The following is a 15691-nucleotide window of genomic DNA, read 5'->3' as shown; positions in this document are numbered from 1 at the left end:
ATTGGAATTCTAGAAAAACTAGCACACATATCTAAGGAAGATTTATGTTATTAAAACAAATACAGGCACAAAATATAGGGAAATAAAAACAGTACAGCAAGCTTTGGTGCCATTTGTTAATGCTGAGGCTCTCACCATTTAAGCTATCTTTTACAAGAGGTTGCATATCTAGAGTCCCTAAACTCTGCCCAGGAGCAGGTGGCTTCCAAGCGGCACATGCAAGATATAAGGCACATTCACCTGTAAAGCTAAACCATGGTTTAGTGCTACATGCATCAGTAGGAATAAAGCCTGAGCAAATGTTCCTTTCAATCTCCTTCTGCACAGCTGAGGAGGACTTTGCAAGCATTAACCATCCATTTTTCCTGATACTGGCTTGTCATAATGTATGAACCAGGGTTTACAGCCAAATACAGTTTGAAGTTGCCTTGTTCAGAAACTGACCAGGGTTTGGTGCAAAGTTTATTATAAACTGTTGTCTTTGGCTCACACACAATGACTGGAGATTAGGGAAAAAGTGAAAATAAACATTAGTGAAGCCCTTCTCTTAGCCGCATGGGAGGAAGAGACAAGGGAGAGCATGTGAGCCTGAGGCTTCACTTGGGCTTATTCTGGCAATACATGCAGTTGCTTTGAACCAGAGGTTCAAAGAGCAGCACAGTGCTGTTTGAAAGTCATTTTGCGAACAGCCCTATGTTGCTCTTTGAACCTCTGGTTTTGGGAGGTTTAAAGAGCAGTGTGGGGCTGTTTCCAAAAGCACTTTTAAACAGCCCCGCACTGAGCTTTGAAGTCCCAGCAACTGGGGCTTCAAACCATAGTATCACCTGGTATCATAGTGATATCAGGTGACTGACAAATGCGCAGCCCCACTGACCTGTCAAATTTGGCATGCCCAGGGGTAGGGAGATAAGGATCTCAATCACCAGCCAGAAAAGGTTCCCTATCCTTGATGTACTAACCATTATTTAGCATTACATGCAAACATAATCGTATAGTCATAGGTGTACCTAGCTATCCTCCTAGTCAGAAGTGATTTCAAGATGAAGGCAATAGTCCAAAGACCAAGATACAAACCAATCCTATTGATTTTTTAAAACTATGGATGGAACTGAATTGATGCCCTAGGACTTGCAGAAGGCCTTCTGATCCAATTGAGATGTCCACTACAGAAGAGGAAGGAAAGGGATGTTTACCGGTCTCCTTTCTCCCTACAACTCTCCATACCACCTTCTACCCTTGTGGACTTCCCAACTCTTTGGAGTCTACCAAAGAGTTTTTGATACCAGAGGCTGCAGGGGAAAACCAGCAAGACACCTGCTGTACTCTTCAGTCAGTGAATTAATTGGCTAGGACATGCTAGAAATTGTGATAACATAACTGACAGTGAATTCAAATATCTTTCTTTAGGAGTTCATTGCAAATTACCTCCTATCCTGAAATGCCTTAATTTAATTCTTACACAAATCACACAATCAGGACAATTATAATTCTAACAGAAAATTAATGACAGGATGTCACATAGCTTTGAACTAACTGGGTCATTAAGATGAGTGGAGGTGTCTATCTTAGCCAGGAGATGATACACCATGCAATGGAAAAACATCAAAAGGGGAAATCTATACACAGAAAGAAAGATATCCATGTTGCTTAAATTCAGATTTCCTATTGCTGTGCCTTTACCTTATTACCTGGTAGGGAAACTTGTAAACCCTTATTACCTGGTAGGGAAACTTGTAAACCTTTTTACTCTAAGCCGATTGGTCATGCCTTCTATTTTTACAGTCATGCAAGTATATTGTTGAGGTTCCTGTGTGTATCAGGCATCTTAATGTCATCATTTCAGTATAGTTGAATCATTACATTTAATTAGAGGGTGAAGAAATTTTGCCAGGGAATACCTGCCATGCTGGAGGAAGTTGTATTGAATGGACCCTGAGATATTTTACAAATGTACTTTTCATATGACAACCTATGAACAGCTATCTCTGCATACAAACATCATGGAGAAGGGACATAAAGTAAACTAGCAATGTGAAGCCACTTAGGGTAGATTAAGACATTCATGTGTTTATTACATTCTGTTCTAGGCATGGAAGCTCCCATACATTTAATCAAAATAAATCTGCATGCTGGTCTCCTTCTGGGAGGAAGGACAGGATATAAATTTAATAAATAAATAATGTTCCCTCAGAGACCTAGCCTTTCACCATATACAACATTTTGGGCAGTAGCAGAGTGCGACTCTTTAATAGGACTCCAAAAAGCAGGGAGAGAGAGAACCAAAGGCAGACATGCTACCTTTTCCTATTCCCTGCTGGGCTCATGTTGGCAGGGCAGAAGGTGTCAGGACATGCTTTTTTTCTTTTTGTCTATTCTGAGATTATTTTTTTAAAGGGTCTCTCCCACTGCAATCAATGAGAAAAAATGTGATGTAATAAATGGGTTGGTTTAGCTTATCCCCTGCTCTGGGAGCATCCACTGCCTCTCCTGACACTCTCCCCAAATGCATCTTTTTTGCCTTCTCAAGGCACCGGCTGCAGAACTTTCTACAGCCTCCCAGAAGAGTCGTAGGAGGTCAAATCTTCCTCCCCAAAACTGAATCTCAGAGAGGAAACTGCAGTGAGTCCTATGGTCCCCCAGACACCCTCCCTGGGACCATAGGATTGCAGCCTAAAGCTTTATTCATTCAGGAATAGTAACAGCCCACTGATTTGATAAATTTCAAGATATAAGATACTAGGATGAAACTGTTTCTTAAGACTGCAAACATGAAGAAGAGGGGTACTTCATTTCACCTTTTGTAAATGACTCAAAGTCTGTATTCATAAGACATATTAACATCATAAGTAAAGCAGTTTATTTAACACAGAGATCTTCAGGGGCTGAGATCTGTATAGCATGTGATGTACATTTTCTGATGTTACCTCCTAAACATTCCTTCACCATGACTGAAATTATTGTAAGACACTAATCAAGGCCTTAGTAAGCCTCGATATCTGAAAAAAGTGAAAGCACCCTTGATTTCAACACGTGGTTTTTCTCCATCCTTAGTTTAAACTAGGGATGGGGTTCACTCTTTCGATTCTGGTCCGTATTTTGGTTTTGCAACTGGCTTGTGGTGCCAATCCACAACATTTTCCCCCTGATTTTTTAAATTTTATTTTTTTGCTATTTCTGATTTGCTTGAAGAGCTAATGAAAATGCTGTTGGCAATCTTTCTATCAATGGTCTCTTGGGTTTTCTACATTGCAACACTTCAGAGCAAAGCTGTTTACATTAATAATGATGTAAAATTAGCCAAAGATTTGTTTTTTTAAAAAGCCCGTGTCACTGACAGTCATAAGCATTAGTCAAACCGATCTGAAGACATACAGGATTTACGGATTCGGACAGAATTCTGTAACAAATCCAAAAATGCCAAAATTCGCCCCCATCTCTAGTTCAAACCCTTACCATTTTCTTGTGGTGGGACAGGAGTGAATGAACTTCAAAAAATCATGATCTTCTCATGATGTAACAGTCACTTAACAGTCATACTAATCAAGGATTGATAGTCCCAGCATATTTTAGTACAACCATGCAATCCCTTCAGATGTTTATTTATTTATTTTATTTCATTTCATTCCATTTCTATACCGCCCTTAGCCTATGGCTCTCTGGGCGGTTCACAGCAAGGAATAAAATACAATACAGTAAAACAAAAATCAGATAAAATACTAAAAACATACAACTTGAGCATATAACAACTTGGTATAAAATTAACTTAACAATAAAGATTAACATTAAAATGCCTGGGAGAATAAAAAGGTTTTAACCTGGCGCCAAAAAGATAGAAGAGTAGGAGCCAGGCGCACCTCATCGGGGAGACTGTTCCATAATTCGGGGGCCACCACTGAAAAGGCCCTGGATCTAGTAACAGCCCTCCGAGCTTCCCTATGGGACGGGACTCGGAGGAGGGCCTTAGATGTTGAACGTAGTGAGCGGGTAGGTTCATAGCGGGAGAGGCGTTCCGCAAGGTATTGTGGTCCCGCACCGTATAAGGCTTTATAAGTCAAAACTAGCACTTTCAATCTACCCTGGAAACAAATAGGTAGCCAGTGCAAACGCGCCAGAACAGGTGTTATATGTGCGGACCGTCTGGTCCCTGTCAGCAGTCTGGCTGCTGTGTTTTGCACTAGCTGTAGTTTCCGAATTGTCTTCAAAGGCAGTCCCACGTAGAGTGCATTTCAGTAGTCCAATCTCGATGTTTCCTCACTGTGAGCTAATTTTCTTTCTTTCTTTCTTTCTTTAACTGGAGATGTTTTTAAAGACATACAAGACTAATGAGAGAGGTCACATCAGCTAACTAGCATAAATATCAATCTATTTCTTCAGAATTCAACAATAACTGGGTAAACATATAATTATAAGTTTCTTAGGCTGCTGTCTTATACCCAATTATCTGAGAGTTAGGCCCACTGAACTCAATTAGACTTACTTCTGAGTAGGCATATACGGGATTTTTTTGTTAAAGTGCAACTTAATTTTCTTGCTACTAACAGGGGGCAGGGCAGGGAAACCAGCTGTCACTGAACAATAGCTTTTTGGAGCTATTATACACTATCTTGTCAAAATCCAGTTAGATAGCTTTTAGTTCATTCAACCAATAGCGAATCATAGTCTAAGTAATTTTCTGCTTTCCTGGATTTTGCACCTGTTACAAAGGGCTGCATGTTGGCTGCTGTTCAGAACACTTTTCACAGATGAGTATAAATGTAATAAGCCTTTTGTAGTAGGGTTACAGAGATACAAATCTAAACTACATAAAAGCAAACCTATAGTAATCATGTCATCAATTAGAAGCTTTCAGTTGGTCAAATTAAAAGCCTTCTTCATAACAACTGCAAATCATAGAAAGTGCCCTTGTTTTATAAGAAGAGAACAATATCCCCTTTAAAATAATTTGAAGACATGGCACATTAAACTACGGTACACTGTGTTTGCTGTTTCTTTTAGCCATCATGCGATTTCTTCATTTAAAAACAGTGTTTCATTCTATATACTGTTATTGCCGTGGAAATAAAGTGGTTTTGTTTGTTTGTTTTGCTATTGCTTAAATAAGTAACAGAGTTCCCACTGAAATCAGAATAGTGGAGGGTAGCCATTACAGACCAAGGAAGAAAACAGAGATATTATATTTCAGTATAAAATGCATTTAAGAAGGAAAAGCATAAATGGTTTTCTAATGAGTAAGAGTAAGAGAGAATGGTTGTGAAGATGTCCATAGCACCTTCTGCTATAGAACACAAAGTGATAAATACATAGGGCTGTAACTAATCTATTAATTTAGTTGAAGTTATATTAGTCAATTTAAAATATTTCGATAAAAAGGTGCCCCTGAATAATCAGTCAGAATATTTTTTTAAAAAAATATTGTTTTTAAAACAATGATGTACAAAAGCTTAATAAGGCACTTGCTTCTTTTAAAATGGTGCTTGTTGTGATATGCACAGGCATTATCTATTTTAAAAACTGAGTTTTTCCCTTCAGCAGATTTATTTATTTATTTATTTATTTATTAGATTTATATCCCGCTGTTCCTCCCTGTAGGAGCCCAGTATTGTTTATTCACAGGAAAAATATGCATATTTAAACTGATTAGTCAAAAGTCCTATACTGTACACGCACGTACCTGGAAGTAAGCCCCATTGAACTCAGAGCATCTCACTTCTAAGAAGATATGCATAGGATTATGCCCATAAATCAAACAAATATTTCTTTAATCAGATAGCAGCTTTATAAATTACCTCTCCTCACAAAGTTCTCCCCATGTTATATGACAGAAGTTACTACAACATTGAAACATTCGTTATGAATTGCCTGTGTGCCTTAAAACCCGGAAATCTCTGGCTGGATACAGATGATCAGATCTCACGTGGGTCTTGTGGTAATGCAAACATTCATTTTTCTTATTGTGGCAGTGAGTCTCTGGACACAAGCCAATGACACTTATGGAAACTCAGAGTAATTCTCACTTATTTGCATGGTACAGAAGCATTTCCTGGTGCCCTTTGTGTGCATTTAATAGTAGCAGCCTCCTCATTAATAAATATGACCATACATTCATTACCATACCTCTCTGATAGCTGTACAAAACTCACTCTGCAGTACTTTTTTAAGTGACTGCAGCTTGTGTCCCGGTACTTCTCCAGATTCTTGTAGTTTCTCCAGCAGTTCAATTGCTCTGGCAATATCTGAATAGATAAAAATAAGGCAAAAGGTCAGGGAGGGACACATTTTGACTTGTATTGCTTCTGTTCCAACTATAGTCAATTTTTAGTCTATTTTTTTAGTCCGGTACACAACGGATTGTATGCTGGAACTTTTAAAATGCACACTGAGATTTTGCCATCTCACTTTTTTTCTGTCTGTACTAACAAGATCAAGTTCAATTCTGCATTTTCACTTACTTTAAAAATATGGTTATTGTTTCAGGCTGCAATCCTAGGCAGCCATATGTGTAGGCAATGGAGAAGAGCAAATATAGCCTGAGGAGTTTTGAAAGTTTTTCCTGCAGTCAATCATCTAGTTAACCAGGTAAGCCCACTTCTGCAGATCTTATGACCCACTAAGCTGAATAAAGCACAGCAAACTCCAAGGTACTTGACAACACATCCCTCTCTGGTCTTGGGAGGTGGGCAGAGCAATCCAAAGTATAGGAAGCCAGTGGAATCTATGCTTGCTTAAGTTAAATTGGTGCAAATTACCCCTATTCCAAACTCAATTTAGGAGTGGGGCTGCTGCTCCCTAAGCCAGCCAAGCCTGGCAAAGGGAAAACAAGCCTTTAAAATAGAGTTTGACTTACATGATCCTTTTTGCCAGTGCAAGTTCTGTCAGGTTGTCAGGTTACATGACTGAACTGAAAGAGGTGTAAATCTCTCCTTGTCCCATCCTGCCCCTGGAGCACCTCTTATTTGGGATTTACCCCTATCTAAATTGCCGCGGCATATGTTTCACCAGCTGAGCCCTGGCTGAGCCAGCATAGCTCCAGCTTAGCCAATGTATCCTTGACTGAGCCAGGATGAGGGAGTTACACTGACATAGCCCCACTGAACAGGGATAGCCAAGATCCAAACTTACTTATCCCGGTGGATCCTGGGTTTGAATTGTGCTGTTAGTCAAGAAGAACAGAGGTGGGGACTACCATACAGTACTTGCAAGGTGGAATGCATTTGAATGTTCAACATTGGAACAGACCACCTCTTGGAAAGTGGTGTACTCTCCTTTGCTGGAAGTATTTAAACAAGCAGTGGCCCAACAGCCATCTGTAAAGGATGCTGTAATTCATGTGTTGGGAAACTTTGGCCCTCTAGATGCTGCTGAACTACAACTTCCATCAGCCCCTGCAAGCATGACCAATGGCCAGGGATTATGGGAGCTTTAGTTCAACAACATCTGGAGGGCCAAAGGTTTCCCAAACTTGTTGAACTTGCATCCTGCACTGTAAATGTTGCACTGAACATGGTTTAGACTAAATTACCTTCAAGAACCCTTCCAACTCCCAAAACTCTATTATTCAACCTAGCAGATTTCAAGTTGTACAGGCCCACTTTAAATAATAATTTTGAAAGAAAGGGGTTTTTTTTAACTGGCATGTTCTGCTTTAGTTGCAACTTTTTAAAGAGTAAAACAGTCAAAGACTAGGGATTATGAATGTATCCTTGCTACTAATTCTTCTCCATCCAATAAGTCCTATGCAGCAGTTCTGACGAGGTTATAGTGCACCTGTATGTGGTAAAAGCACCTGTACTCTTGGTGAGGCAGAAGCAACATTGGGAAGCAGAAATAGCATATAGTGGTTGCCCACAAATTTTTGTGCCATTCAGAAATGGTAGGGGAGAACATTGTTAATTCTTCCCAACCCCACTGTCAAGCATAGATATTTGGCCAGCTGGAGATTTCCAGTGTTGGAAGTGACTGTAGGGACTGTGCATCCAACAGCTCGTTGTTGTTGTTTAAGTGAAGTCTTTTCACTGTTAAAGAAATAAGTGTGGATTTTTAAAAGGTAAAACGGAGAATTCCTCTTAAAAACAAAATCAGCAACTGCACCAATCTTCAATGTTTGCTAGATAGCCTCCCTGGCTTTGCATGCCTCAGTTGAAGCTCAGGTGAAGATAATCATGTGGCAACTTCCCCCATGGGTCTTTTTCAGATCCAGAAGTGCAAACAGCCCAGGAGGCTGCAAAACACTGGAGAAACGTTTAATGGAAAGAAAGACACACAAACTACACATGGTCATCTTGCAATGAAAAATTAAGCTCAACTTTGCACCCATTGAACTTCTAAAGAAAAGCGTCACGAGAGAGAGGCGGAAAAAAGAAAACATTTTTCACACTAGAAGAAAACTTCTGAGCAATTGGTGGCCAGGTTTCAGCACAGCACTAATTAAAACCAACAGTCCCTCTTTACAAGTATGGCTATATACATGCACTGAGCAAGACAGAGATCCCTGGCTATTCTAGAGACTATGATATAAGGAAGAGCAAATGCTGATAAGAGTATGGCTCTGCTGAAATGAGATATTATACTTAAGTATAACTTTTATTATGTATCTGAAGCTACTCCTGAACTGTTGTAGCTGGAGTGTTCTAAATAATAATTATTCCTACTTACCAACCACAAGTAACATGGAAGTATGAAAATCACCAAAGCTTATCCTACATCAACACATAAGAAGGTGCCAAACATCTCACTTATTCTATTGTGCTTATGTGGAAAATTAAAGTACATATAAAGTACATGGGAGCAATGTTTCTTAATCTCTTGCAGTATAATTTTTTTATTTATTATTTTTAAATATAAAATACAAATAAAATACAAAAGAAAGATAAAGAGAAAAAAATGCAAAAACAGGTGACTTCCGATTTATCTTCGATCAGCTATAACAGATACATATAAAGATACCTTGTTCACTCATAAATTACATAATCTCCTTTTTTCTCAATTAAATAAAATTGAGATTATTTAATTGATTATTTAATGTTTCTTAATCTCTAATCCCAGGGCTGTCCAGCAATGTAATGTGTTACCAAGACTAAACATTTATCTCCCCAGGAATATGTCTGTTCCACGGTGTGTTTATTTCTAATCTGAGTTTCATTCAAGGATCTCTGTGATTGTAGTTTACCTCAGGGGATCTAAGTTTGAGTCACTATACATGGTCACAGCACTAATGAACAAGACTTAAAGTAATAAACATTATAAATATCTTGCTTTTATTCCATACAATGAAATGGCTGGAGATTTTTTTATAATTTTCCTGCAGAATTCTAATGTATTCCTAGTATGGTATAAACTTAATAAAAAAACAAAAACTCATGTCTGCACTTGAATTAAGATTCAGTGCTTAAAAGTAAACAAATAACCTATGAAAAGGGGGAAGGAGGAAATAAAAGGGGGAAATGAAGAATTAGGATATGAAAACCAGAAATGTTTGTTATATTCCAGCTTGGCGGTTGTAGTTATAGGATTCTGTCATTTTCTTGTTTTGAATGTTCATATTTTAATACTCATTCAGGTCTCTCTCTTTATTCTTTGTGACTAGGTTTTGACACATCCATCCCATTCATAAGTTATTTGCATTTAGACAGAGGAAGAAAACTGAGTTGAACTATGGGAATTTTAGGGTGAAAAGCCTTTCAAATATCTTAGGATAGATTTGACAACAAGATGAATTATTGCCAGCAAGTTTGCATTATTCTGATGTCACACTCTCGTGTATTAATGCCTGGATGATTTTAGATTAAATCTACCTCCATTTCTCATTTGCTTTTTTTACAGCTATCAGTTTTGATGAAAGATTAATAGACAATGTAGTAGTATGTGCATCTGTAGAAAAAGTGGTACTGCGCTTTTACATATCAAAGGAGTGAGATCTTAATACAAGCAAGAAATAGATCAATAGATCAGATCTGTAATTTGCTAAAACTAACAAACTATCCATACGATGATATCCCAGGCCATCCACAGTGTGATCATGTGTGTTTTATTTAATCAGGCTCACTGCCACCTGCATTAGCCTCTGGAAGAAAAGAGGAGCCTCGCTCACTCCTTTCAGTGGCCAATGCAGACAACAATTGCAAAGGTATCTTAAGGAATTTGGCTACCTCTCCTGGCAAGGAAGAATCCCTGGGTGCCCTCACTACAACTCTCAGCTACTGCTGAGAAAAGCTAGCTTCAACATCAGAAGCATAATCTCATGTTAGGGAGCAAGCCTGCAAATGAGACAGTTAAGATTCAGGCAGTCATCCTTTTTCTCTGCCTCTTCTTTCTCCCCTCTCCCCCCACTACATATTAATAATTGTTTAATGTTTGTTTGGATGTTGCAATTATGAGATTATTACCTTACTCTGTACATTAACTGCCTTCAGATTCTGCCTGGAAAAACAAGCCTATTTAATTGCTCTCCTGAAACGTCTCAAAATATTCCATGCTAGGCCCAGCCAACTCACAAATGAACCACATATATTTACAAATCAGTAGTACCTATATCTGTATTTTATGACACTAATGTTTACTATGCATAATGAAGTTATTATGTATTGGCACTTAATGAATTTACTGGCAGTGACTAGTGGCTAATTATACATTTCATTTCTATCCTTTCACTCTGCTATGCATCTCTCCATTCTCAGTTTCTTTCTTACTATGCTCATCATTCAGCCTTACCCACTATGCCACATGATCTTCTGCCTTCCAAATCCCTTAAACCCTGGAACATCTGCAATTCAATCTCCTGGTTAGTAGCACGGCAGCATGTTCCTTGTTCTGCCAGCACAGCTCCATGCAAGCTAAATGGCAATGCCTATGAGATTACTCTGCAAAGTGATTAAAATTTTCCATTATTTTGGAAATGTATTCTACCTAGCAGAGAAGTTCTACAAGACAGTTTTGCAGGCAGAAAGACATACGCAGACAGCAATTAAAGAAAGTAATTCCTGTGCTTGTGATTCAAGTAATCTACTACTATTAAGATAGCCATAAGGCATTTACCTCCACGGAAAAAAGGCTTTTAAACTGTACATTGCTTTATGATGTTTCATACAGGATATGTATGAATTGTCACTCTTGTGTTCATGAAAAAAGTCATGGTTTTATCTTATTATGGTCCAGGGAAAATAAATCTTCTCCAGTGACTGGTAATATTGTACATTGCAATCCTATACTTGCATTAACAGTAGCTAAAAGAGGGTAGAATTGCAGGCAAATTCTATGCATTATCTGTCTACTCCTAAGTTAGCCCCATTGAGTTAAATAGGATTTACTCTGGTGCAGATAATTTAGACTGCAATCTTGTATATGCTTACCTGGGAGTAGTAACTCCAGGTTACAATGGCACAGTGATGGTGTTACACTGTGGTAACCTTAAGACAGTGTAAATGTTGTGCTGGGGTATAACTACCACTGTACAAGCAAAGAAATTGGTAGATTTGAGGGAATGACCAGAGGAGCGGTCACCTTAGTCCAGATCTTATCCTAACCCACTGCAAAGTCCTCCCTCTCCCACCAGTGTAAACTTATGACAGTAAAACAACTATCATAAATTTAAAAGGTAACCAAAAAGGTCAAAGCACTTTTACTCCAGAGACAACATGGGTAAGTATACTGTTTGCACAAAGGAGGCCCCAGTTGCCACAACTTCCAAAATGTAGATACTTCCCCCCCCCCATGCACTAGGAAGTACTATGGGGAGCTCAGCCAACTTTTATTGGTGAGCATGAAGCATTCTTCTCTAAATGCTGAGCAGACAACTATCCCTGGCATTTACATCTTTGCAAGATAAAACCAAGGAACCATGCACCACAACAGATAGAGCTGCTCACATTTTCCATATTGCACGGGTGACTAAATGACTGCATATTTACCTTATCCTGTGGATCTCCCCATGGAGACATCAACTGGAATGCCAGATATATGCACATTCAGATGGAGAGTGGGGAACTGGGCTGAAGCATGAAGAATGGAAAAGCATCTAGGTGGCAGAACCTCTTCTCTGTTACTCAGTTTCCCATCCCCATCTTCTGCTATATGGATCTCCAGTGGGAAATCAGAAAGTTTTGTAAGACTCCAGTGCTTGAAAGATGCATCCTAGACACTTGTGTAATGAATGCAGCACAGTTATACCCAACATGAGGCTGCACATTTTACTCTACAGCAGATATGAGGAACCTGTGGCTAGCCCTCCAGATGTTGTTTGACTCCAAATCCTATCATCTGGCAGGCCACCTAACTTCTGAAGCTGTTTTTTAAAAATCTCTTTTATTATTCATATCTCTGTTCTAATGAAAATTAGTACATAGAACTTTACCCTGCCCTGTTTGTTACTCATTTCAGCTGTCTTTAGGATGAGACACACAACAAGAGAAGAAGAGCCCAGGGTGTTCTGAACTACCACACCCCAACAGGAGAAGCATCTGCATTTTATCCATTGTCTAACCATTTATTTGTTGTTTAACCACTAGCACATCAGCAAGGCTCCCAGCAGGTCACAATTCCTCTTGATAATACTCATGTGATAAACCATGACAGAATGGTGAATGATGAAAGGAGGACAAGGTCCATTGGGGCAAATAGTCAACAGCTTCAGGCAATCAACTAACATGGAGGCAGCAGTATGGGAGTAAAAGGACTAGATACCACTAAAACACAAGGGATCAACTGTGATAGGCAGTTATCTATATGAGGCCATTTGCTCTTTCACCCTCTCACTCATCAGCAAGGTATACTCCTATAGGTGTTTGCATGCATCTACTCGCAACCATTTCTTACAGGAGATTGTGGGCTGCAAGTGAACATAGGGTACATTGTCTCCTGAGCTTGTGCTATTCCACTGAGCTGTAGGTCCACATAGGGGCCCTTAGTAGAAGGCTAGATAGGTGGGATTATTTTATACAAGGGGCTGTGGCATCATAGCAGATGGTCAGGCATCTAGGAGGTTCCATCAAAAGCTGCTTTCCGATTTCCTTCTGTGGCTGTGTGGTAGGTGTTGCTACTCCACAGAGTAGCATGTGCACATTCTATTCCTACTGCCTACTTTTTCCCACCCAAACACTATTGTAGCTGACCAGACCTGAAAAAGATTTACCTGGTAGGAGCTGCAGCTGTATCCCTGCTCTGTTTTCTGTTACAGTGTTTTCTACTGAACCATCAGGTTTCTCCTGCTAAGTTTATTTATTTATTTATTTTATTTAATTTATATACCGCCCTAAGCCCAAAGGCTCTCTGGGCGGTGTACAAAAAGATAAAAAACAAGCAATATATAAATACAATAAATACCATAAATCAAAAACAAAACAAACAACAATAAAAGAACCAAACAACATCCAAAAATACAAATAATGATAAAAATACCATTAAAACACACTTTAAAATGCCTGGGAGTATAAAAAGGTTTTCACCTGGCGCCGAAAAGATAGTAGCGTCGGCGCCAGGCGCACCTCATCGGTGAGGCTGTTCCACAGTTCAGGGGCCACCACAGAAAAGGCCCTGGTTCTAGTCATCACCCTCCGAGCTTCTCGATGGGATGGCACTCGGAGGAGGGCCTTAGATGTTGAGCGCAGTGTCCGGGTAGGTTCATATTGGGAGAGGCGGTCCACCAGGTATTGCGGTCCCATGCCGTGTAGGGCTTTATAGGTCAAAACCAGCACTTTGAATCTAGCCCGGAAACAAACAGGAAGCCAGTGCAGACGGGCCAGAACAGGTGTTATATGAGCGGACCTTCTGGTCCGCGTCAGCAATCTGGCCGCTGCATTCTGGACTAGTTGTAGTTTCCGAACAGTCTTCAAGGGCACTGTCCAGATAGGGACGTAGCTGGGCTACCAGGCGAAGATGGTAGAAAGCATTCCGTGCCACCGAGGCCACCTGGGCCTCAAGTGACAAGGAAGGATCAAAAAGAACCCCCAAGCTACGCACCTGTTCCTTCAAGGGGAGTGTAACCCCATCAAGAACAGGATGAACATCCTCCATCTGGGCAGAGAAGGCACTCACCAACAGCGTCTCGGTCTTGTCTGGATTGAGCTTCAGTCTGTTAGCTCCCATCCAGTCCATTATCGCGGCCAGGCAGCGGTTTAGCACGTTAACAGCCTCACCTGAAGAGGATGAAAAGGAGAAATAGAGCTGCGTGTCATCAGCGTACTGATGGCAACGCACCCCAAAACTCCTGATGACCGCACCCAGCGGCTTCATGTAGATGTTGAAAAGCATGGGGGACAGTACCGATCCCTGCAGGACTCCACAATGGAGAGTCCAGGGCATCAAGCAGTGTTCCCCAAGCACTACCTTCTGGTGGCGACCCACCAAGTAGGAGCGGAGCCACTGCCAAGCAGTACCCCCAACTCCCAACTCCGTGAGTCTTCCCAGAAGGATACCATGGTCGATGGTATCAAAAGCAGCTGAGAGATCAAGGAGAATCAACAGAGTCACACTCCCCCTGTCCCTCTCCCCACAAAGGTCATCATACAGGGCGACCAAGGCTGTTTCAGTGCCAAAACTGGGCCTGAAACCGGATTGAAATGGATCAAGATAATCAGTGTCATCCAAGAGCCCCTGGAGCTGGCCGGCAACCACCCATTCTAGCACCTTGCCCAGGAACGGAACATTCGCCACAGGCCTATAATTGTTCAGGTTATCTGGGTCCAAAGAGGGTTTCTTCAGGAGCGGTCTCACAACCGCCTCTTTTAGGCAGTCAGGGACCACTCCCTCTCTCAGAGAGGCGTTTATTATCTCCTTGGCCCAGCCAGCGGTTCCGGTCCTGCCAGCTTTCACCAGCCAAGAGGGGCAAGGGTCCAGCACAGATGTGGTCGCCCGCACCAGTCCAAAGATCTTGTCAACATCCTCAAGCTGTACAGACTGAAACTCATCCAATAAACAAGGACAAGACCGTGTTCTGGATGCTTCATTAGATCCCACTGCCATAATATTGGAGTCTAAGTCCTGGCGAATGCATGCGATCTTATCCTGGAAGTGCCTCGCGAACTCATCACAGCGGCTACAGATGAATCTATGATGTCCCGAGGGCCAGAATGTAAAAGCCCTCGTACGATTTTAAAAAGCTCCGCCGGGCGGGAGAGAGATGCCTTAACTGTGGCAGCAAAATATCTCTTTTTTGCTGCCCTCACCGCTACTATATACCACTTAGAAGAGGCACTCACCAAGGCATAATTGCATTCGTCAGGAGTTCGCCTCCATCTGCACTCAAGCCTCCTCCTTTCTTGCTTCATCACTCTCAGCTCCACAGTATACCATGGAGCTGTATGAGCTCTACATAGGAGGGGGCGCATGGGAGCGATCGTGTCAACCGCCCGGGTCATCTCCGTATTCCACAATCCGACCAGGGCTTCGACAGGAGCACCGGTCTTCTCAGTCGGAAAATCCCCCAGAGCCCTTTGGAAACCCTCAGGATCCATTAGTCTCCGGGGGCGGACCAATTTAATAGGTCCCCCACCCTTGCAGAGGGAAAGGGTCGCTGTGAGCCTAAACTTCAGCAAGCGGTGATCTATCCATGACAATGGGGTAGATGAAAAACCCCCAACCACCAGATCACCATCTCCATGTCCAGTGGCGAAGATCAAATCAAGAGTATGTCCCGACACATGCGTTGGGCCAGTAACAACCTGAGACAGCCCCATGGTTGTCATGGAGGCCATGAAGTCCT

At 41.1% G+C, this 15691-nt stretch overlaps 1 protein-coding gene across 1 annotated transcript in view; it reads right to left on the bottom strand.

The window, feature by feature from the left end:
• LIN7A (lin-7 homolog A, crumbs cell polarity complex component) overlaps positions 1-15691 on the bottom strand; it is a 45815-nt gene that overhangs the window by 23337 nt on the left and 6787 nt on the right. The window contains exon 2 of the mRNA XM_061637803.1: positions 6115-6233. Within this exon, the coding sequence (XP_061493787.1) occupies positions 6115-6233 (119 nt within the window). The remainder of the gene's footprint in view (positions 1-6114; positions 6234-15691) is intronic.

Source organism: Rhineura floridana, chromosome 8 (assembly GCF_030035675.1).
Source record: "Rhineura floridana isolate rRhiFlo1 chromosome 8, rRhiFlo1.hap2, whole genome shotgun sequence".
NCBI lineage: Eukaryota > Metazoa > Chordata > Lepidosauria > Squamata > Rhineuridae > Rhineura > Rhineura floridana.
Note: the sequence above shows the minus strand (reverse complement) of the source record. Positions and strands in the feature narration are given on the sequence as shown.